This window comes from Typopeltis vanoorti, chromosome 24 (genome assembly GCF_054136105.1).
Source record: "Typopeltis vanoorti isolate ZY-2024b chromosome 24, IOZ_Tvanoo_1.0, whole genome shotgun sequence".
In the NCBI taxonomy this organism is placed as follows: Eukaryota; Metazoa; Arthropoda; class Arachnida; order Uropygi; family Thelyphonidae; genus Typopeltis; species Typopeltis vanoorti.
In genome coordinates, this window is record NC_143572.1 from 20,983,994 (window position 1) to 21,007,716 (window position 23,723).

The following is a 23,723-nucleotide window of genomic DNA, read 5'->3' on the forward strand; positions in this document are numbered from 1 at the left end:
AAAGATGAAAAGATAATGTGAAAAAGAAATTATTCATATTTATTTACAGGTATAATGATTCATGCATTGATAGTGAAGAAGCAGCAGTATGATTGCTTTATGGTATGGCAGCCTAAGGCAATTGATATTTACAGGTATAACGATTCATACATTGATAACAAAGCAGCAGCAACATGATTGCCTTATGGTGTGGTAGCCTAAGGCAATCGATATGAGTGCTTCTTGGTAGCGTCGCTTATACACTAATGAATGAATCGTTAAAAATTTTTTATTTTATCCTAATTATTTAACTAATTAATAACAGTTAATTACATTTCTCTCATTTACGAATGGTGCCATGAAAGGTCTGTAAGAGTGTGTGTGTGTGTGTATGTGTGTGTGAATATAATAGATGTGTGTATATTTTATGTAGTAAATGATAAAATAGACTAGTATCTACATATAATTTATGCATTCGTGACATACCTAACTTTTCCATGATTTTACTTAATTTTTTCAATATTTCTAGGCTATGTGGTTCACCTGCAAGTTTTTTCAAATTGTTGCAAATTAAAAAAAAAAATTGTTAACTAAAACAAAATTACATAATAGTGGACTGCACAGTTCAAATCCACTTTCTTCAAGGATCAATTACTCCAGACATCTAGGATTTCCTTATCTTTAGTTGTCATGTCACCTGTATCATCTTTGAATTCCTTTTAAGTACTCTTTCCTGCATTTCTAAGCTTTTTCAATAGCATCCAGCACATTTTGCTACCTTCCTGATATTTAGCTTCTATACCAAAGTTTTTCCATGAGTTTTGTTTTGCTACTTTCATACATACCTTAGCTCTCTTACATTTTTCTCTGCATTCTTTTAGGGCATGTGCCAACCTATTTGCCAGGAAGTTTGGTATTCTTTCTTCTTTTCCAGGAATGCTTCTTTAACTTCTTGTGTCAACCAATTTTTCTTCTTTTTCTATCCTTGCAAACAACTTCACCACATGCCTCCCTAGTTGAATCAGTCAATGTTTTCTTTAGAGTTTGCCACTAAGACTCTGAGGTTTGGTTCTTGTTTTCAAACTGTTTCATTCTTTTTCAATGATGTTTTTATAGTTGCATCTACAGTTTACCTGTAAAAGCTGCTCAACTTTAATTATTTTATAAAACTTTTTTTACACACACCGTTCTTTTCAATCTGATATTCCATTTTATCCTACTTAAAACTAATTGATGGTCACTTCCAATTTCAAATCCTCTGTACACTCTTATATCCTTAACCTTCTTGAAGTTGCATTCAGTCCTTTCCATAAGCTTTTTTGGATTGAGTGAAAAGTAAACAACTTCACTTTATTCTGCTAGTTATCAGATACCCTAATGGTGTAATGTTGTAATTTAACTACAAAAATGTCCATATTATTTCAATAGAATATCAGTGGTATTACAGCTTTAATGGAGACACTGCATCTATGGCAACCCTGACATACATTCATGTCAAGACCAGTTAGGCAGTCAAGGAAAAAATTTTATTTAGTTCCAAATCCATTGTTAACAAGCTTTTTCTTCTCGCCTTTCTTTTTGTCCATGGCACTAATGTACTGTAGGTTGAAAAAGCTTGTGGATGTATTTATTTTTCTATCAAATTATCATTATAAGCTACTACTTATGAATGCATTATTATCATTATAAGCTATCACTTATGAATGCATTATTATTATTTTTATTATTATGAACATCTGACCTCCATGGAGTCAAAGGACTCTTCACGGGGTGGTCTATACTCTCTCTCATGCAAAAAGATCATTAAACAATGCCTTAAACCCATTCATAGTTTCTGCACTCATCACATTTTCAGGCAATGCATTCGACTCACCAATCACTCCGCAAGGAACTTGCTTTTCACACCCTCCTTATACAGCTTCCAGCGATGGCCTCTAGTTCTACCCCTGCCTGCCTATACTCTCTGAAAAATCTCCTCCACATTAATCTAGTAACAACCCATCTCCCTGAAAACCAGACAACCAGATCTATGCGTAGTTCATATGCAGTATGCCTGATTAAAGACTTATACAAGGAAACCATAACTGCTTTGCTTCTACATGTCAATGTTCTCATTATTACCATAATCCATTCGGATGTTCTTACAAATTTAGTAATGTGGCCCCTAAACTTCAGGTCTGTCCACCATCACTCCAAGATCTCTTATCTCCTCCACCTCCAAAATTTCTCCATTAATTGAACACTTTGCAACCCAGCCTTGCTTGTGAAATTTCAAGACTTTTTTATGCTAAGCAATATTAAACTGATAGCTCCACCCATTTGCCCACTCATATGGTCTATTCGGATCCTCAAGGCCACAACATGTGCTCTACTTCTCATACCTCACTAACTTTGCATCATTAGCAAACAGCTGTACATCTCCAGTTAAGCTGGTCCAATGTTATTAACATACAAGTTAAACTATAATGGTCCTATAACAGATCTCTGTGACACTCCACTAGTGATCTTCCTCTTTTGGGATACCACTCCTCCATACTCAACCTGCTGATACCTGTCTGACAGCTATCCAGTTCACTAGTCCATTTTCTGTTCCCATCTGTTTCAGTTTAGCTACTAGCTGGTCAGTTGGCAGTCTTTCAACAGTCTTTGAAAAATCCAAGTACACCACCGTATAGACATCTCCTTTATCACGTGAATTTGTCACCTCATTGTAATATGTAAGCAGATTGTTGAAACATTACCTTCTCATAACAAACCCATGCTGACTATCATGAAGAATAGTGCTATTATCAACTCACTTCTGAATCCTAATCCTCACCAACTTCTCCACCACCTTAACAACAACAACCTCCAGACACACAGATTGGCCTATAATATATAGCTTTAATATTAAAAGCCATTCAAATTATTTACCAAACTACTTAATTGCAGAGGAATTCTAAAATGCTCTTATGCAATTAGTATTATAGCATTCATTATGAAAAACTTGTGGACTCAACTACTGCCTATCAGTAAAAAATAATGTTAATTGAAAATGAATAAATTGATAATTTTAAGATGTTTGGAGGATTTATCATCATCATCAAATTCCTGACATTTACCCTCAAGGGGTGTACAGGATATGATAGTACTACATGAAAAATTTCTATCATTACTAACTTCCTATCTACAATTTCCTCCAAATCAGTCTATTACTTGTCAAGATTCCAACATTATATTTCTTATATTTCTATCGTCTAAGGCACTTTGTACCGTATCAATCCACCTATATCTTGGTCTTCCTCTGGGTCATTTTCCTGCCAACCTGGCAGAGAACACTTGTTTTGCTAATCATTCCTCGTCCATTCTATTTAAGTGACCATACCACCTGAGACCATACATATCACCTCTGCTAATGCATTTCTGGATGCTGACAATGTCAAGTTCTTTCCTAATATCCTCATTTTTAATATGATATTGCCATTGATGCCATCTATTCATGCCTCTAATCTTTCTCAGGACTCTCATATCTGCAGTCTCTAGTCTTTGGTCAAGTGTTTTACTTCTGACCCAGCTCTCAGATCCATAAGTTAAAACTGGTTTGAACACTGTCTTGTATACAGCTAATTTAGTGTTCTGATTAATTTCTCTCTTATTCCATATGAATTTATTCAATTGACTTCCTACCATACCAGCTTTGTTGATTCTGTTGTCTATTTCCATATTTAATTTACCATCTTCACTAAAAATCGTGCCTAAGTAGCTGAAATCTTTTACTTGTTCCACAGGTTCTCCATTTGCAACGCAGTTGACATTTTCAACAATTTTACATATTTTCATTGTCTTTGTCTTTTTAATGTTGACCCTCATACCATATCTATTACAACAGTTATTCAATTTAGTCATGGAATCTTGCAAACTTGTAGTGGATTTATTTAGAAGTATAACAACATCCGCATAAAGCAAAGAGCTGACATTAACATCTCCAATTCTGATATCATGTTTAACACCACTTTCCTTCATAATGTGATCCATATAGATAATGAATAACAGAGGGGATAATGTACATCCTTGTCTCACGCCAGATTTAACATTAAACCATCTTCCTGTACTCCCGTCATTTCTAACTGCTGACTTATAACTCAAATAATGACTAAGTATTGCTTGATATAATGCCCCATTGACACCATATAACTGTAGCGTATTGAATAGCTTCCCTCTTAGCATCTTGTCTTATGCCTTTTCCAGACCGACAAAACTTAAATACGGATCTTTATTATATTCCCATGATTTCTAGACTGTTTGTCGTAAAGTGAAGATCTGATCCTGACAGCCTCTATTTGGCCTGAATCCAGCTTGTTCTTCACCAAGCTTTTCTTCCACAATTCTTCTCAACCGTTTCTCAAGTATACTTGCATGAATCTTACCAGGAACATTCAGTAGGGAAATACTTCTGTAATTCTCACATTCAGTTTTATTTACCATTTTATATATGGGTACTATTAGAGCTCTACTCCAATCATCGGGAATTCATCCCTCTGTCCAGGCTTTCTCAACTATGCAGTGCAGCCACTGTAGGACTTTTATACCACCATACTTCAGCATTTCTGGTCGAATATCATCTACTCCTGCTGTCTTTCTGCATTTCAGGCCTTTCATCACTTTTTCTACTTCAAGTATGAATGTGTATTCCTGACTGTATATTTGTGTATTTTAGTCTACAGTTCACATCTGAGAGCTGCTCAACTATTATTCGCTTTAAAACTTTCTTACGTGTTCTTCTTTTCAATATCAATTTTATCCTGTTCAAGACTAAATGGTGATCATTTCCAATTTCAAATCCTCTATACACTCTGATGTCCTGCACTATGGAGAAAACATTGCTATCAACAATAACATAGTCAATGAGACTGTTCTTATTCCTTGCTTATTCTCTCCATGTGAATTTGTGCACATTTTTATGTTGGAACATGGTGTTAGTAATAACCAGTCCATGTCCTGAGCAGAAATCCAACAGATATTTGCCATTATTATTAGCTTTGCTCTTTTCTCCAAATTTATTTTGTGTTGAATACTATGGCTACTCCTTCTTTTCCTTGATTGTTATTTCCTGAATATAACATTTTGTATTTATTGCTCAGAAAGATCTCTCCAGTTTTTGCCTTTTTTGTTTTAGTCATCCTTATTATGTCGACCTGAATGGCAAAAAAATGAAGCTAGCTCCCTTTTTTTGCCATTCAGTCTTCTTATGTTTATAATACAGATCTTTAACTCTGGTGACGTTGAGTTGGGGGTGTGCTTTTAGATTTGTTCCAGTAGCTGACTTTTCGCTGTTTGCCCTGGTTCTCTGGCAAAAACAATGGGGAGCCTTGTTTAACCGTGCGACGCCCCAGCTGGCATGAAATTTTTTCATGTTGTGCCATTATTTTGTATATTGGTTTAAGCCAATAAGAATACAATTTGGTCAGCTAAATTCCAAATTGCCAGCCCATCCTTGTTTGTTCAGTATCCAGGTAGATACCCAACGGGGTGCACCATGAGAAGGTGTGGATTGGACATTAGGTCAGAAGCTCTGGTTGGTTCTCCGCATTCCTTTAAAGGCTATGTGGAGGTCTCCTCTCAGTTATACAGCTTTGACCCTTAAGTTATTTTTACTAATGTTAGTTATCTCCATAAGCCTTATATAATGAGAGTGCTGGATCACAAAAGGAATGAGGAATACTATATATTCATGCTGATAGTACATATTGCAATTAATTATACATAGATTTATCATTTCCTGCTTATTCTTCTCTATATTTCTTTATCATTTATCTTAATTTTATATAATAGAGAATATAATTGCAGTCTTCTTATTTTACTTATAATCTTAGTTTATTTTTTGTTGAGATTCTCTGATTTTTATTAATGTTAATTTAATTTTTTTTTGTATGTGAATAATTTTAAATGTTTTAAAAAATGTTACATTACTGCAATTTAGAGTTTAATTATTCATATAGATTTGCCTCCTCTTACAAAATTGGAACTGCAAGGGCTGTCGGGATTTGTTGTAATTATGAAATGCTGGCACTACTTACAGACTTTCTGTAATGGATTACATATTCATACATTTTTGCATCCAGTGAATGAAAAGTGTGCAGAAATTGCAGCACAGTTTGAAATTAAATTTAAAATTGTAAGTAACTTTCACATATACCAAATATATCATTCTTGAAAATCAATAATATATATATATATATATATTTAGAATAGCCTTCTTTATATTTAAATCAGTATTAAAGACTTAATAACTGCTACATCCTAGTTTAAGACAGAAAAATTTCCTTTTTTGTTGGACACCATGTGATGTAAACAGATACAGGCTAATGAATGAAATCATATATATGAGAGTGGTCTGAAAAGTTCTCGGCCTAACAATGAAAAAACGGATTTATAATTTCAAAATTATTTTTATTTTTCAACATAATCTCGCTTAAGACTACTACATTTATTCCAGTGATGCTCCAGCGCAATTATCCCATAACTGTAGTAGTTCTCAGTAAGATCTGCAAAATATCCCTCTACAGCTGCAATCACCTCTTGATTCGAAGAAAAATGCTGACCAGCGAGAAAGAGTTTTAGTTTTCGGAAGAGATAGAAGTCAGAGGGAGCCAAATCTGGGAAATAGGGTGGATGTTCCAACAATTCATAGTGCAGATCCCTTAATTTTCCCATTGTCAAAACACCTTTGTGGGCAGGTGCATTATCCTGATGAAAGATGATTTTTTTTCTTCAAACCAGGTCTTTTCTCACGAATTTTTTTGTCTAGTCTGATTAAAAGATCGGGATAATATATCCCAGTTATTGTTTTACCCTTTTCAAGATAAATAATAAACAAAATGCCTTTAGCATCCCAAAACACTGATGCCATGACCTTTCCTGTTGATGAAACAGAGTTTGTCTTCTTTGGCACTGATCAACCAGCTTCTGTCACTGTTTTGACTGCTGTTTGGATTCTGGTGTGCAATGGTGAATTCAAGTTCCCATCCATAGTAATAAATCGATGCACAAAATCAGTTTTATTCTTGTTAAAATGCTCCAAACACTGTTCAGAGATTTTCATGCGAGTGTGTTTTTGATCTGCTGTGAGCAAGCGCGTCACCCATCTTGCACAAAGACTTTTTCATTTGCATTTGATTCTGTTCTTTTGAAATGCCTATGGTCTCAGCAATTTCATGCACTTTGACTTTTCAGTCATCCAATACCATATTGTGCACTGATCAATGATTTCTGTTGTTGTTACACTTTTTGGACGTCCTTCACGTGGATCATCTTCAAGCTGGTACGGCCACGTTTAAACTCAGCAGCCCATTTCTTAATTGTCAGAAACGAAGGAGAAGAGTGCCCATAAACTTTTATGAACTTCGAATGAATTTCTTTTGGTGTTAAACCTTCTTTTACAAAGAATTTTATAACCGCATGATACTCAATTTTATCCATTTCAAGGGATACAGACAACACTTTTGCTTCGTATAGCTGTATAAAACAAACTGTTCAATAGAATGACTTGCAATTTCACATGGATGCTTATGACAGATGTACCAACTCAGGAAAAAAAAAAATCATGGTGATACTGTTGCCATCTATGCTGAAGGCCAAGAACTTTTTCAGACCATCCACATAGTAAGCCCTCTATTAGCATATTTGATGTTATGCAATCTAATGTTTAGACAAGTATAAAGGCTTATGTGTTGGCTGTTCATGTTGAGTTTTTATTGTGATTTAATTCACCACACAATACACCAATAAGAAAAGAAATAATATATTTATTTACTTAGTCACTGATATTTCGCTAGTTTTCTACCCAGCATCTTCAGAGCCAGGGGCATATATTCTTGGTGTGCTACGTGTGCAGTGCACACCCACAGAATAACAATATCACCAATATTATATGTTTGTATTTATCCTTATTAAAGACTCTCCTAATTGCTTTGTGTGATTCCTAAAATTAAACACAGTATACTAATGCTTCATGAAGAGGACACTTTTCTGAGCTTGAACATTGCTTCACATTCATGGTAATAACCTGGGTGTGTGGTGACACATTTGAACCCTTTGAACACACGTAGAGATGGTGCAGTGAGTCAAATTCTACATTCCAGTGGTTTTAAACCACCCAAAAGGTGAGGCAGTATGTGCGCAGAGACAAAAAATACCCAGAAATCAGTGGTTGTGATTGGTTATTGTCAACCAATTCAATTGAACGTTGTCATTTGTCATGAGCTGCTGTTTTTGTTTTCTGTAGTTTCATCTGAAATGTGAACTGACATGTTTATACTTTTTTGAAATGTGAACTGACTTGTCTATATTGGTGTCCTAAACACTGATATAGACAAGTCTTTAATATATAATTTTCTAAATAATTTATAACTTTTTTTTGCCCATATTTACAATAGGAAATAATCTACCGAATGTCCCATTTTCTGCCCAGAGCTTTTGCAGATTGTATGATTATAGTTGAAGGAGGTTGGAACTTGTGTATAAATAAATAAATATGACAAGTTATTTCAGTCTTTCTTTTGTTCAATCTGGAAAAAAAAAAAAATTCTGAGTGTTCATTTGCATTTCGCTAATGAAATAACACTGTTTTATATATCAGTGATATATAAAACAATTTATATATCACTGATATATAAATTGTTTAATTTATATATCAGTGATAGGAAATGTTTTATGAGGAAATATTCAGTTGTTTGCTGATGCAAAGCTGGGAAGAGCAGTAAAAAAGTAACTAGCATGTATATTCTCTCTGCCACCACTTCTTCCCCATAGAATCTAGGGGACCAGATTTGCATGCAGATCTGATTTCCTAGATTTTGCAGGGAAGAAGTGATGGTGGAGAGAATCCATAGGCTAGTGACAAGATTCCGAAGCCCAAAGACCTTCAATCTATGGAACACCTTACAAAAATAGATTGAAGATCTTTTTGCTTCGAAAATTAGCTGATAGACAAATAAGAGAGAACATGATAGAAGTGTATAAGTTATTAAAGGGATTTTATAGGGTTGACACTGAAGATTTTTTTTTCATTTGCAGGAAGGGAGAAAATGAGTGGTCACTCTTGGAAATTGTATAAGAGTGTAGTTAGTAAGGATGTTAGGATTAGATTTTTTTTTGTTTGGAGAGTGATGAATGTGTAGAATGAGTTGCCAGAGGTGGTTGATGTTGCCCAAGAAATAATAATGATGATCTTGCTTAGTTTGATTCTGGTAGTAGTCTTGCCAACTGTTTAAAAATTATCATCATTGTCATATTCCTCATATGTACCCTCAAGAGATGTACAAAGTACTATAATAGTGCTACATGATTAGGTTTACATTGTTAACTTCCTATCAATATAAATACATCCATATATGCACATTTTTAGTTGAGTATAATCTACTCCAGCTGCTTTTCATCATGATAGGTTTCTGATGGGTTTTTTCCTACCTCAAGTATCAGTATATGCTTTTGATTGCATTCCTTTTGATTGCATTCCTCAAGTATCAGTATATGCTTTTGATTGCATTCCTCTTGCATATTTTCTACCACTGTTCTGTCATTGTTTGTTTCATTTCACAATCTTGCAAAGTAATTATCCCAGACACCAAAATATCTTTATCTTTAGTTTTTATATCAAGAGAAGAAGGATTTTTTAAGATTTCTTTGATAATAGGCATTCTTAATAAGAGCATGAATAAATCGTTTCCCTGATGTAAAACTTGATATCAGTGGAGTTGTCTGGATGCAGAGTGAAAAAGTTGATTGTTTTGGATGGTGCTAATAATGTGAAAGATAAAAAGTATAATATGAGAAGATATGAAAGAGTTACTGGAAGAAAGAAAGAAGAATGGGAGAGTAAAAATTTTAAGTTCACTGCTATACTATGATTGAGTGGAGTTTAAGAGGAGAGCCATGATTGGAAATGAGTCAATGCATAGGTTGTGCAATTTGTAGACCTTTGGACTGAATTTGATGGATAGAAGGATTTTAGGTGTGAGATGAATTTCATCACTCCACTTATTCAAGGCCTGAAGCGATTTGAAAAAGTTTCATTTTTGGTCTCCAGAGCAGGATTTCCAGACTATATAATTTTTTTTTAAATATCCCCCCCCCACCCTCCACCCCCCAAAAAAGAAAATAATAAATAAATATTAAAAAAAATTCCTTAAACCAACCCATGGTACCAGTGTACTATAGGTTTACAACCTTTTTGTGGACATACCTACAGAGTCCTGATCTCAACTAAATAGAATGCTTTTAGGATAAATTGAAATATTGGTAAATTGGAGTATTGGCCATAACAGCACATCTAACAATAATATTTGGGCTGGTAGTCATGTTGAAGAAAGAGCAGTCCAGAATATTTGAGCCATAGTATTCCAAACTGGAATTCTATGGCTCAAATGTATTCAGGGTTTTCTAAAGAAAGGGCCACATGTTAGTGTTGTCTCAATAATTATTTGTGTCTCAATACCTACTTGTGTATGGGAAATATGACTTCTGTATTACTTTAACCTTAGTATATCTTCTTGGTCTCGCTCCCACTGATGAGACCTCAGTACCAGTCTTCCCATAATGCATAACATTATATATGTCTGTAAGGATATATGCTTTGCATTATGGGATACTAAGGCAGTTGATGACTTCATATTAATTGCCTTAGTATCTATAGGGTGTCCCAAAATTCATGCAAGATTTAAATTTAGTGCCATTTGTGCGGTAAAGTGTTGCCAACGAGAAAAAAAAGACAGCGTGACAGCTGACAGTTCAGGGTTATTAAAAATGGAGCGCTACACGAAAAAACAACGCATTTTCATTGTTGAGCAATATTTTAAAATAAGGTTTGGCAGCTACAGTTCGCAATTTTCGTACAAAATATGGTCGGAATAGCGATTTAACTTCGTCAACTGTGAAAAGATTAATTAAAAATTCAAGGAAACTGGATCAATTAGTGATCTTATACACTCTGGCCGTCCTTCAACAAGTCGTTCAACAGAAAACATCGAAGCAGTTCGTGAAAGTGTTGCTGAGAATCCAGGAACATCAATTCGGCACCGTGGTCTTAAATTGGGCATTTCGAGAAGCTCTCTACAGCGTATTCTCACGAAAGATTTGCATCTTTATGCTTACAAAGTTTCAATTGACTCAAGAATTGAAGCCTACTGACTACACACAGCGAAGAGAGTTCGTTGAATGGATTATGGAACAACAAGTGGATGCTTATTTTTCGAACAAAATCATCTTCAGCGATGAAGCTCATTTTCATCTTGATGGCTTCGTTAATCGACAAAATTGTCACATTTGGGGTTCAGAAAATCCATAAGTGATTGTTGAGAAACAAATGCATCCACAACGTGTCACTGTTTGGTGCGGATTTTGGGCTGGAGGCATCATCGGTCCATTCTTTTTCGAAAATGCGGCTGGTAAGGCAATAACAGTTAATGGTGCTCGCTATCGCGACCTGATAATCCAGTTTTTTGTGCCTAAATTGCAAGATATGGATGTGGACGACATGTGGTTTCAACACGACAGTGCCACATGCCATACAGCCCGAGAAACAATTCAATTACTGCATGAGTCATTTCCTGGTCGTGTAATTTCCCGTTTTGGTAATCGGAATTGGCCGCCCAGATCATGTGACTTAACGCCGTTGGACTTTTTTCTTTGGGATTTTTTGAAGTCTAAGGTTTATGCCAACAAGCCCACGACCACCCATGCCTTGAAGGAGGAAATTGAGCGCTGTATCAACGAAATTCAGCCACATTTATGCAAAACAGTCATGGAAAATTTCGACAAAAGAGTGCGTATGTGTCAGCAAAGCCATGGAGGCCATTTACCTGATATGCTATTCCATGCATAACCCTATACTGTATACTTTATGAATCAATAAGAAATTATAATTTTTAATTAAAAACCTGTGTTTTCTATCAAAATTACTTCTTGCGTGAATTTTGGGACACCCTGTATATACAAGTAGCCCAGTTGTGAAATTACTTCATGCACAAAATTTGTTTGCTTACACTTGAATAAAGGATGAAACCAGGGATATGATTTCTTGTCATATTTAATTTATAGTATAACCAAGTGAAAAAATCTTTCAACATCTCTCTCTTATCCAGAGTATTTTATTAATAAGGTGTGACACCTTTTGACTACTTGTATATGGGAAATATATGACTTCTGCATTACTTCAACCTTGGTATCACTTCTGGATCTGGCTCCCACTGATAAGACCTCAATAAGGATTGAAACTGGTCGAGGTGGTCGCCCTTCCCATAATGCATAGCATTATACTTGTCTGTAAGACTATGTGCCTTGCATTATGGGATACTAAGGCAATTAATGTGAAGTCATCAACTGCCTTAGTATCTATATACAAGTAGCCCAGTTTTGAAGTTACTTCACATGCAACATGTTACATTTGTATAAAGATGAAACCAGGAATATAATTTCTTAGCATCTTTAATTTATAAAACTTAGCTTTATTAAATTTGCTTTTTAGATCACTATTTTATGTATTCTAGTTTTCTTATACTTTTTAAAGTTTTTCCACTTGGTTAAGTATGCTAAGAAATTATATTCTTGGTTTAATCCTTTATCCAAGTGTAAGCAAACAAAGCTTGCATGTGAAGTAACTTCATAACTGATCAACTCTTATATAGAGGCTAATGCTTCACATTGCTTGCCTTAGTATCTCATAATGCAAAGCACATATTCTTATGTACATGTATAATGCTTTGCATTATGGGAAGGGTCACTACCCAGACCAGCTTCGACCTTTATTGAGGTCTCATTGGTGGGAGCCAGACCCAGAAGTGATAACAAGGTTTTGAATAATGTAAAAGTTATATTTCCACATATAAGTGTGGGATAATAAGGTAAGTGATCTGAAGTCATTAGGCCTCTATATACGAGTTGCCCACTTGTGAAGTTGAAAATAAAGTTTGATAACCTGAAAGAATGGTCATTTATTATAAAATGATAATCTCATAACTAGCGATGCTTCTTATTTTATTTTATCTCCATGTTGTTATGTCCTCTGAAGAATAGGAACGTAAGTAGACATGATTAATACAATAATAAAAGTGGAATACTCACATGAGAACTGCTTCATTTTTAATAGATTTTTCATGCAAGTGTCATGAACATCATCCGTAAAAATATAATTTCAGCAAACATAAGTAAAAACAAAGAAACAACAACAATAAGAACATGTGAACAACATGTAAATGACATGCATTTATTTTTGCATGTCAAGGTTCCCATTCTGAGCGTCAAGATTTCATTATAAAGATTAATGATATTCATCCTTGAATACTTTTGAAGTGGGAAAAGGATCGTTGCATTTCTTTTTTTAGACTTATCTTATTTTTTGCCAACTAGATGGAAACCTTGAATTTTCTGTCTTTCAGAAGAAAACCCATATCAGATTTTATATCCATGCTCAGTCATATCACTATTCTCGTCAAAAATTCGATACTGTTCAGTCTTTCATTCAATGGTCTCACTCTTTATGCTCTACTGATGCATTGCTGATGCAATAAATAAATTTTATTACGACTATATTCTTGTCTGACAGCTTCACCAAGTCTTTTGCTAACCAATTCATTAATGGTTATGGAATTCCTAGGTTGCCTGCCTCCCAGGAAGTCTTCAACCATATTGCTATCCTTATATCAAAGATGTTTCTGAGAGGATCACCAAACTACTTAGACTTGTTGGACTCAATGTGACTTTTCTGGTTAATAAACTTTTTCTTTCTAGGCACTCTACAAAGGTTAAGCTTTTGCCTCTAACCTTTCCTAGTATCAGATGTCCTGCCCTTGTTGCCTGTCTTACTTTGGGCATGAGATCTGTGGCTGTTCATGAAAGACATTTTGACTACATTAGATGAACCACATCAATCTGGATTTTTAGAACATGCCATCTCCCACAAACATTGGATCCTTGTGAAGAAGAAAGACTAAAATCCTACTCAAAAAAATTATTATACAAAGAAAAGCTGTGAAACCTTACTTCATCACCTCAATTTGAACGGAAATGATATACTGTACTATAGTTATCCCCTTATGAGAAGTTGTGATCTTAACACATCCCATTGTTAGCTGGGTTTTCTTTTTCTTTCTTTTTTCTTTTTAATATGAGAGAGGTGGTTACAGGGTTGACACTGGGGAGTTCTTTCGCTTGGTTGAACAGTGGGAAGGAGTGATGACAAGAGGCCATCCCTGGAAGTTACGAAAGGAAACTGTGAGCAAGAGGGTAAGGAGTGGTTTCTTTGTGTGGAGGGTGGTTGAGCCATGGAATGCATTGCCTGATGGAGTGGTGGGAGCGAGAACGGTCAGTGAGTTTAAGGAGTGGTATAATAGACTTTGTGTTTCTCAGGGGGGGGGGACCTCCCGCGATGAGTCTTTTGACTCCTTGGAGGCCTGAATAATAATAATAATAATAATAATAATATATCTGATTTGTTTCGAAAAATTGTCATTAGTACTGAAAAAGTACTTAGACTGTGCCTCCCTCTGTCATTAATGTGTGACTCTCGCATTCTCATTACTAGGTCTTTGTTTCATTACTTCTGGTTGTTTAATTAAAATTTTTTTTTGCTGATGATGTCCATCATACTTAGTTGAAAATTCTAATAAAAATAAAACATTTCTCATGTAAGTCTTCTATTATTATTATTATGCCATTGATGTACTGAGTTTAATCATGAAAGTTTGATGTAACAGTAAAATGCTACATAATCAGAGCTTCAGACATTTTTTCACCATTGGTAAATATGATTAACCTAATCACTCATTCAGTTATTTACCATCAAATAACTTTTTATACAAAATAAGATTACAAAGTAGAAATGAATATATTTAAGTATTGCTCTAGTTTAATGTTTGATCAGATTATGTGTATTTTCCCTTCAACCTTATGGTTGGTGAGGTAGCAATATGCTGCTATACTTGGGAGATGATTATGAAGCAATGTGGTTTCCCATTGCCTCCCTTGCCACACCATAAGTATTTATGACCGTAGCCATCTGTATTCACAGGACTGGTTTGCCTGTTTTGAGATGAAAAACCTGAGTTACCAGGAGAAAAACCTCCACCTCCATACAAGACTGGTGAGCTCACCTTTAGTCGAAAAGTCTGATAAAGATTCCTTGCATCATCATAGATGGGAATCCAACCCAGATCTTTCCAACCAAAGGGCTTTGTCTGTACTGACTGAGCTACTGAGGCTCTTGATCAGATTGGTAAAAGTATTTGACTGTTTTTAGTTAAAAGTACAAAGACTGAATATCTGCCATGATGAAAGTTGTGTTCTTCAAAATTAAATTAATTTAAAGAGAGTACTGATCAGTTGAGTTGCAAAACTATTCCTTCATTCACTATGACATATTAAGGTAAACTAGCATTGATACACAAGAGAATAACAATAATTATTAATGCCAGTATATTCACTGAAACTTTAGTTGCATAATAATTCAGTTTAGTGATCTAATGTTAAAAATGTGATTCTTATTTTGCTTTAATACATTAATCTTGGGCTCCGTTTCGTGTATATTGTGCATCAGGTGGAAAGTTTCTTAATCATATATCTTTTGTCTCTTCTGCATCAGGCATGCACATTTTTACGAAGTTTTCAATATATATACAGCTTTAATTTTTTACCTGAATTTCATTTGTAAAATTAGAATTTTTGAACTATCTTAATGAAATAGAAAATCTCAGATGTAATTCTTTTCAAATGTAAACCTATTCTTGTGAGTAAGTTATTAGAACATTAGTTAAATACCAAATTTAATGCTTCAATATAGCTTCTACTTTTTTTTTACTTTGTTTCTACTTCTACTTTGTTTTACTTGCATCTTTTCAGTATAGTATCAGTAGGAGGGAAGGTGTTTTTCACTATTAAGGATCATTTTCATTCCAGTGGTCTCTAATTGTCATTAAATATACTACATAGAACTCTTAATTATTTTGCTTCATTTGTGCAGTATGGTGTCTTTTGAAGGATTATGGGATGGGGTTGCTATACAGAGACATTTTCATTTCAGTCTTCAGAAATAATAGAAATGGCGAGTAAAAATTTCATTTGTTCCTTATTGATAAAAATTAATCATTCTATGTTTATGTGAAAAAGGATTGCATTTAGTGATATCCAACAGAATATTCACATATCTGGGATTTGTGCTACATTAAAAATAAAATGCACACTTTGAGCATAACAATCATTACTCAATAAAAGAATTTTTTTTTTGTGTTGCTCACTTAGCACTCCATCAGCACACATGCAATTCATGCCAGTATGAGCAGGTGCTGTTTATTATTGATTAGTTATTATTATTTATTATTATTGGTTAAATTTTCAAATGTGCATGCATAGTGATTGTGATAACACATAATTCATTACATCCCACAGTAACTTATTGAACTTGCATATAATTCTGGAACTGTAAATTATTACTAATTCATTTGTCTCTAATGATAGTATTTCTATTTACACATATTCTTTCCTTCTCATATGTGGGCCCTCATTCCCACATGAATCATGTCTCATTAATGTCGGTTCATATATTTAGACCTTTCAGTAATTTAAATATATCAACCAAATATAGGATTCACCTTAATTATTGGTTTCTAATATATCCTGAAACAAACAAACAAACAAACACATTCTTTTCTTCTCTCTATGCAGTTTTGGTTTTGATTGAAGTACACACACACATACACCATGATTTGTGGTGTTGCCTGCCCAATGCATAATTAGGAAATACGAGACAAATTTTTCATTTCCTAACCCCAAGGTTAAATACTGCACATGATGATTTGTTTCTGCCTGGTGTGAACATGTTAATATAATTCCAGAAATATATCAGGATTTAATTAAAGATATTTTTATACAGCCAGTCTCTTCCATCTCTTTGGTGTTTGTTTATTAAAAAAATAAAAAATAAATAAACCTCAAAGTTAAGAAATTACTTTTTTGTGTATGTATTCATTATTATAATATTAAATATAGGATGATGTGGAGACCATAATGAGATGCATACGAAAAGAAGGTATATGGAATCCTGGATGCCTGGTTGAAATTCAGCATTTACAGAGACTCCAGGTAGTGTATGCAGATTTTCTGTATAAATAACTCAGATTTGTAGTAGATTATTTTCATTATCGTAATTTTCAAAATTGTTTGGATAGGTAACTAAAAGAAAGTGTATTAAATTAAATCCATGTTGGTTTTTTTTTTTTTAAATGTAAAGTTTATGGATTAAAATAATCTGATTTCTTATCAGTTATTGTGTGTGCTAAACAACATTTAATTTTTATTAAAATATAAAGAAAATTCTTCAAGAATAGGTAAGAAATCATTTTTCACCTGCAAAACTGAAAACACTTTAAGTGCATACATGGTTTTTGTTGTTGGTACATTTCTTTTCCACAGGATACTGATATTAGGATACTTGCAAAGGAAGAGTAATTCATAATGTGAGTTTATGATTTAACGAAAATTGGTGCTGATTGATTGATTGCATCTCAGTTGTAAACTAGTTTTGAAAAGAATAGTAGAATTGTGGAATTGTAGAATATAGGGTTGAATGAGTACTGACCATGGAAGTATACAATGCAACAAGAAAGTAATGAGACCGAAATAAAATGAAAATATGCAGTACAAGTATTATTCTGGCAAGTGCCCACTACAGACCCACTGAAATGTGACTTTGGCAGTCCCATTAACTGTATCTAATTGGGTTCGTGTTGTTGTTGTTAGGCATAGACATGCTTTTTGCATTACGTATTAGTGCACTATTAGATAACCAACAATTGAATAACATGGCAACATTGTTTTATATAATTCTGGAGAAAATCCCACTGAAACACATGAAATGGTACACACAGCTTATGGTGATAAGGCTGTGTCAAGAGCACAAGCATTCCAATGGCCTAAGTATTTACAAGAGGGTAGAGAGGATGGGGAAGATGATCCTCACAGTAGACAACCAAAAAATAACCTCGAGCCCAGAATTGGTGGACAAAGTACATAGTTTACTCACAGCAGACTGCAGACTTAAGTCAATATTTATTCATTTATGAATAGGGAAATGTACACATAATGAAAACTCATGGCGATATAGTCTACTAAATGAAAGTGAGCCACATTACTCTGTTTTGTGCCAAATTCTAAATGTCAGAGACTTAGGTAAGAGAATAATATGTATGAAACTTGAAGATGATGTTCAAACGGCACTGATCATTAACATGGTTTTCTAAACACTATTATTACTGGGAATAACTCATGGCATTGCCAGTGTGATTGTGAGATCAGAAGACAAAGTGCAGATTGGCAATTGCACAACTCATCCAAGATCAAAAAAGTTCATTTACGAAGAGATAATCGATAAGAAATTTTTATTCAGAACTGTCAATAATGAGTAATGTTAATGGTATAAAATATTTATTGGTGAGAATTAAATGCAGTGTCAGATTCAGAACATTTTGATTGGTTGCTTAAATAATAAAATTAAAAATAAAACAATAAAATAAGTTGTGGTGTTGAGACCTCATTATTATATTATATTACCTTGACATAGCTCCACTAGACTTTTTTTTTTCGAAGTTGAGATTGATATAGATTGACTTCAAAAAAATATTACAGGAGAACTCTGATTATACCATCATAATGCAATGACGTGTATTCATATTGCTACATATTCATAGTTCCCCCTTTGCAAAAAAAAAAAAAACATATCCTCCAGAGATTATTTTGATGGAAATGATTAATGAACATGTTGTCCTATGCATCATTTTTTTATTTTTATTTATTTGTCTCATTACCATCTTTTTCTACAGCATTTTGTAGAAAAGAAACAGACTAAGTAAAAAGAATCAGACATCAACTGGCTGGTATCGAGTGTAAAGGGTACAGTATTTTTAGGAAGGATAGACAGGATAGGAGAGGAGGGAGCATGCTGTTTTTCATGTGGCAGTGCATTTGAAGCCATCTGGTGTGAGGTGGAATCTAAGAAGATCAATTACATAGTGAGGTGTTGTTACAGACCTGGTGGATTGGTTACTAGTAATGAAGAAATGCATCACCAAATAGACACAATGGGTGCAAAAAAGAGTAATCATAATGGGAGACGTTAATTATCCAAATATTGATTAGGTAGCAGTAAAATCTCATGAGAAGTATAAAACTGAAATTATTGAGCTGTTGCAGGACAACTTCCTCAAGTAGCGTGACAGAAGGAACTCGAGGTCAAGGAGTGTTAGATTTGATTATAGTATCAGAAGATGTTTCAGTTAAAGACTATTCTGCCTCCAGTTGGTGACAGTGATCAAGCAGTACTCACTTGGGAAATGACTAAGTTTATCAATGTTCCATTCAGAAAAGGTTATATGCTAAACTACAAAGCTGGAAATTATGACCAACTGAGGAGTATACTGAGTTCAGTAGAATGGTTTTGGTTGCTGGATGGGAAGCATTTAAAAAATACTTAAACGATGAAATATCAGAATGTGTCCCGAGAGTTTGAAGAATAAATAGGCTAGGGGTCAATTGGATGTGTATTCTTATTAAACAAGAGATTTGTAAGAAACAGATGATGTGGAAGGAATGCTGTCTAATTAAGGATGATGTCCATTATGAAAATTATAAGCAGCAGGCCAGAGGAGTCGCAACTGTTGTATGAAAAGAAACTGGCTCTGCAAGCTAAAGACAACCCACAAGAATTCTATCGATATGTTGCATGTAAGAGAAAGAATGAATATGGAAGAATAGCTCTTCTGAATGCAGATGGTGTGAGGGTGACAGATGCTTGGACATAGGAACGAATTCCAGATAATTGGACTAGAGCTCTCATAGTACCCATATATAAAAAGGGAAATAAATCTGAATGTGAGAATTACAGAGGTATTTCATTACTGAAATTTTGTTCCTGGTAAGATCTATGCAAGTATACTTGAGAAACGGCTGAGAAGGATTTTGGAAGAGAAGCTTGGTGAAGAACAAGCTGGATTCAGGCCAAATACAGGCTGTCAGGATCAGATCTTCACTTTACAACAAATAGTTGAGAAAGCATTGAAATATAACAAAGATCTGTATTTAAGTTTTGTCGATCTGGAAAAAGCATATGACAAGGTGTCAAGAGAGAAGCTATTCAAAACACTACAGTTATATGGTGTCAATGGAGCATTATATCAAGCAATACTTAGTCTTTATTTATGTTGTAAGTTAGCATTGAAGCAAGTACAGGAAGGTAGTTTAATGTTAAATCTGTTGTCAGACAAGGATGTACATTATCTCCTATGTTATTCATTATCTATATGGATCACATTATGAAGGAAAGTGATATTAAACCTGATATCAAAATTGGAGATGTTAATGTCAGCTCTTTGCTTTATGCGAATGATGTTATATTTCTAAATAAATCTGCTACAAGTTTGAAGATTCCCCAATTATATTGAATAACTATTGTAATAGATATGGTATGAAGGTCAGCAATAACAAGACAGAGACAATGGAAATAGGCAGAAGCATTGTGAATGGAGAACCTATAGTGCAAGTAAAACATTTTAGCTACTTAGACACAATCTTTAGTGAAGATGGTAAGTTAAATATGGAAATAGACAACAGAATCAACAAAGCTCATATGGTAGGAAGTCAACTGAATAAATTTATATGGAATAAGAGAGAAATTAGTCAAAACACTAAAATTAGCTGTATACAAGACAGTGTTCAAACCAATTTTAACTTATGGATCCGAGAGCTGGATCAGAAGCAAAACACTTGACCAAAGACTAGAGATGCAGATATGAGAGTCCTGAGAAAGATTAGGGGCATGAACAGATGGCATCAATGGCAATATCATATTAAAAAACGAGGATATTAGGAAAGAACTAGACATTGTCACCATCCAGGAATGTGTTAGTCTAATGGGAGAAGAAAGATTAGCAAAACAAGTGTTCTTTTCCAGGTTGGCAGGAAAAAGACCAAGATATAGGTGGATTGATATGGTTAAAAGTGCCTTAGAAGACAGAAATATAAGATCTGATAACATTGGAGTCTTGACAGGTAACAGACTGATTGGAGGAAAATTGTAGATAGGAAGTTAGTAATGATGTAAATTTTTCATGTAATACTATCATATCCTGTAGACCCCTTGAGGGATACCAGGAATTTGATGATGATGATCCTAAGAAACTACTGGATGCTACATCTATCTAATGAATTTAGTATGATATTATAAATAAAAATTTTCTTGGATGATAATATAAATTATATAATTATTTTATAATTACTTTTATGATTAACCTTTTCTTCAGTGAAGCATAATGCTTCACTATTTTATCTACTGGTAACATTGCTTGTTGATTGATATTTCCTTTCACGAGATTGGTGAATTTTTCTCTAATGTGATTGTCTGTTTTTTTTTTCCCTGCAGTAATCAAGGTTAGTTTATCTATTAATTCAGTTAATTTGTTGGAAGGCATAGAGTTAAATATAATTACAGTCATATAGGTTTTTGTCCATTTCTGTTAAAACAAGTGTTGGATGTTCTTTCTCATAGAAATACTAGTAAGCTTTTTTGTAAATAATGTCGGCTTTCTTGGTTCTTAATTGACTTTTCATTCTCAGGAACTTGGAATGATACTCATATTGTAATCGCTGCACATTTAAGAAATTTCAGTCTGTCAAGAAATCTTTTCTGCTTAATATTCAATTTTACAAATTCGCAAACATTATGAATTAAAGACTCATCATGAGCGTATTTACAAGTTAAGGTTTTTGTGGCTTGATATATCCATGTTTAAGTGATTGGCGAGTATCATGTACAACATTTTTGTTACTTCTTCAGATTGAAAAACAAATAGAAAAAAAAGGTATTCACAGAGGGAGAAATTTCTAAATTAACAATTGTCATTATTCAGTTAAATTTGAACAAGATGTTGAATATATTAATGAGATGTTAACAGAAGAGTAAATATTTATGTACTCTTCTGTCTTCAAATGTCGGAAAAATATTAATGTATATAAAAAAAAACTACAAAGACTTTAAACTTTAACTTCTCTTAAAATGGTTGGAGTTAATCTTAGAAGATATTTTTCCACCTAATACTGCCAAACTCTTGAAACATTATATAGAGAACACTTTCTTCAAGTTTCAAGACCTCCATTATGAACATACAGAAAGACTGGCCATGGGTATATCCATTTCACTGCAGTTCAACAAATAAGTACATGGAGACATTTGAATAAACAGCCATCAATGACTTCTTTGTCATTTCACCAGGTTCTAAAGAAACCCTCCACGATTTTACAGAATTCCTCAACAGAAAATTTCTCAACTTAAACCAGAAAATCTAATTTTCTTCCTTCCTAGGTGTTCTTATCTCAGTAGAAAATCATGGAAATCTATAGAAAAAACTCAATACTGGACAATATCAACATGCTTTCTTTTAAGATTACTCAGTATCAGCATTCATAGTGAAGAACTTATGGAGACACAACATGTGTTGTGTCTCCATAAATTCTTCACTCTGAATATCTACATGCCATGTCACACCACCACCCTGCATGAAAACAAGGCATTATCAGAACACTCAGAGACAGAGCCATTGCAATATTTAGTAATGATAACAAAAGAGAAAAAGAAATAACTTGTCTTAAAGACATCCTCCTAAAATGGATACAGTCTCAGATTTTAGAACTACTATTAATTAGCATCTTAAATAGACCATCACACATTCCAGGGCATATACAACTACATGATGATGATGATGATGATGACAAAGATGCTGTTTTTTTTTTTTACCTTACATAAAAAAATGTTGCAAATAAAATAGCAAAAATTCTACTACAAAAAACAACTTAAAATTTGCCTTTAGACCACTAAAAAAATTCCTGATTCTAAGATCATGGAAACAACCTCACCCATCTCTTAAATGACCAGGAGTGTACAAAATCTTCTGTACATTCAGCACTTTTTATATTAGACAGATGGGTTGATCTGGAGAAATTTATCAAAAAGAATATGTCGAGGATGTGGATCAAAAATGGGGACTGGCATTTCACATCACCATAGAAAAACACCAAGTATATTGGCAACTGACAGCAATGCCTTGCATATAATTCAACAGTTATGTGCGTATATTTAAAGAAGTGAGCAAAATGATACAATGTCCAGCACAGTGTAATAAAAGCAATATCTCATCGTAAATTAACTATGGGTAGCATGTGTAAAAGACCTGCATATTAATGAATTAGACTATGAGAAAAGTTATACAGCACATTGCAACAGTGAGCCATCTGACATCTCGTTACTATAGTAACAAGAAATTTATCTGTGAATACCTGTTTTCCTATTTGTTTTATAATTTGAAGAAGTATACAAAAAGTTGTACAAAACTACTAATTAAATAAATGATTTTATTTTTTTATTTTATTTATTTTTTTTATTTTTTTGCTAAAAAGTTGTACATGATACTCACGAGACACAAAAATATTATCTTTTGTATTGAAAAGTGGTATAGAGATGAGCATTTAGGAAAGTGGGTATAATAAATTTAGTTTAATCCTTTTCAATAGGAAAGTGGGTGTAGATAGCCTTGAAGTCTGCTTGTTTGCACATTTGCTGAGTTTCTGAAAAGAAAAAAGAAGTGCAGAATAATAACACCTGCTAAGCTGTGAATAGGGTTTGCATTCAGAGAAAAGAAGTCGTAGAATAAAAAATGATTGAAATAAGATCC

At 33.9% G+C, this 23,723-nt stretch overlaps 1 protein-coding gene across 2 annotated transcripts in view; it reads left to right on the plus strand.

Moving 5' to 3' along the window:
- LOC150092985 (mucosa-associated lymphoid tissue lymphoma translocation protein 1-like) overlaps positions 1-23,723 on the plus strand; it is a 228,003-nt gene that overhangs the window by 199,585 nt on the left and 4,695 nt on the right. For both annotated transcript variants that reach the window (XM_090413823.1, XM_090413824.1), the window contains exons 14-15: positions 5,958-6,133; positions 16,996-17,088. In XM_090413823.1, the coding sequence (XP_090269949.1) occupies positions 5,958-6,133; positions 16,996-17,088 (269 nt within the window). The remainder of the gene's footprint in view (positions 1-5,957; positions 6,134-16,995; positions 17,089-23,723) is intronic.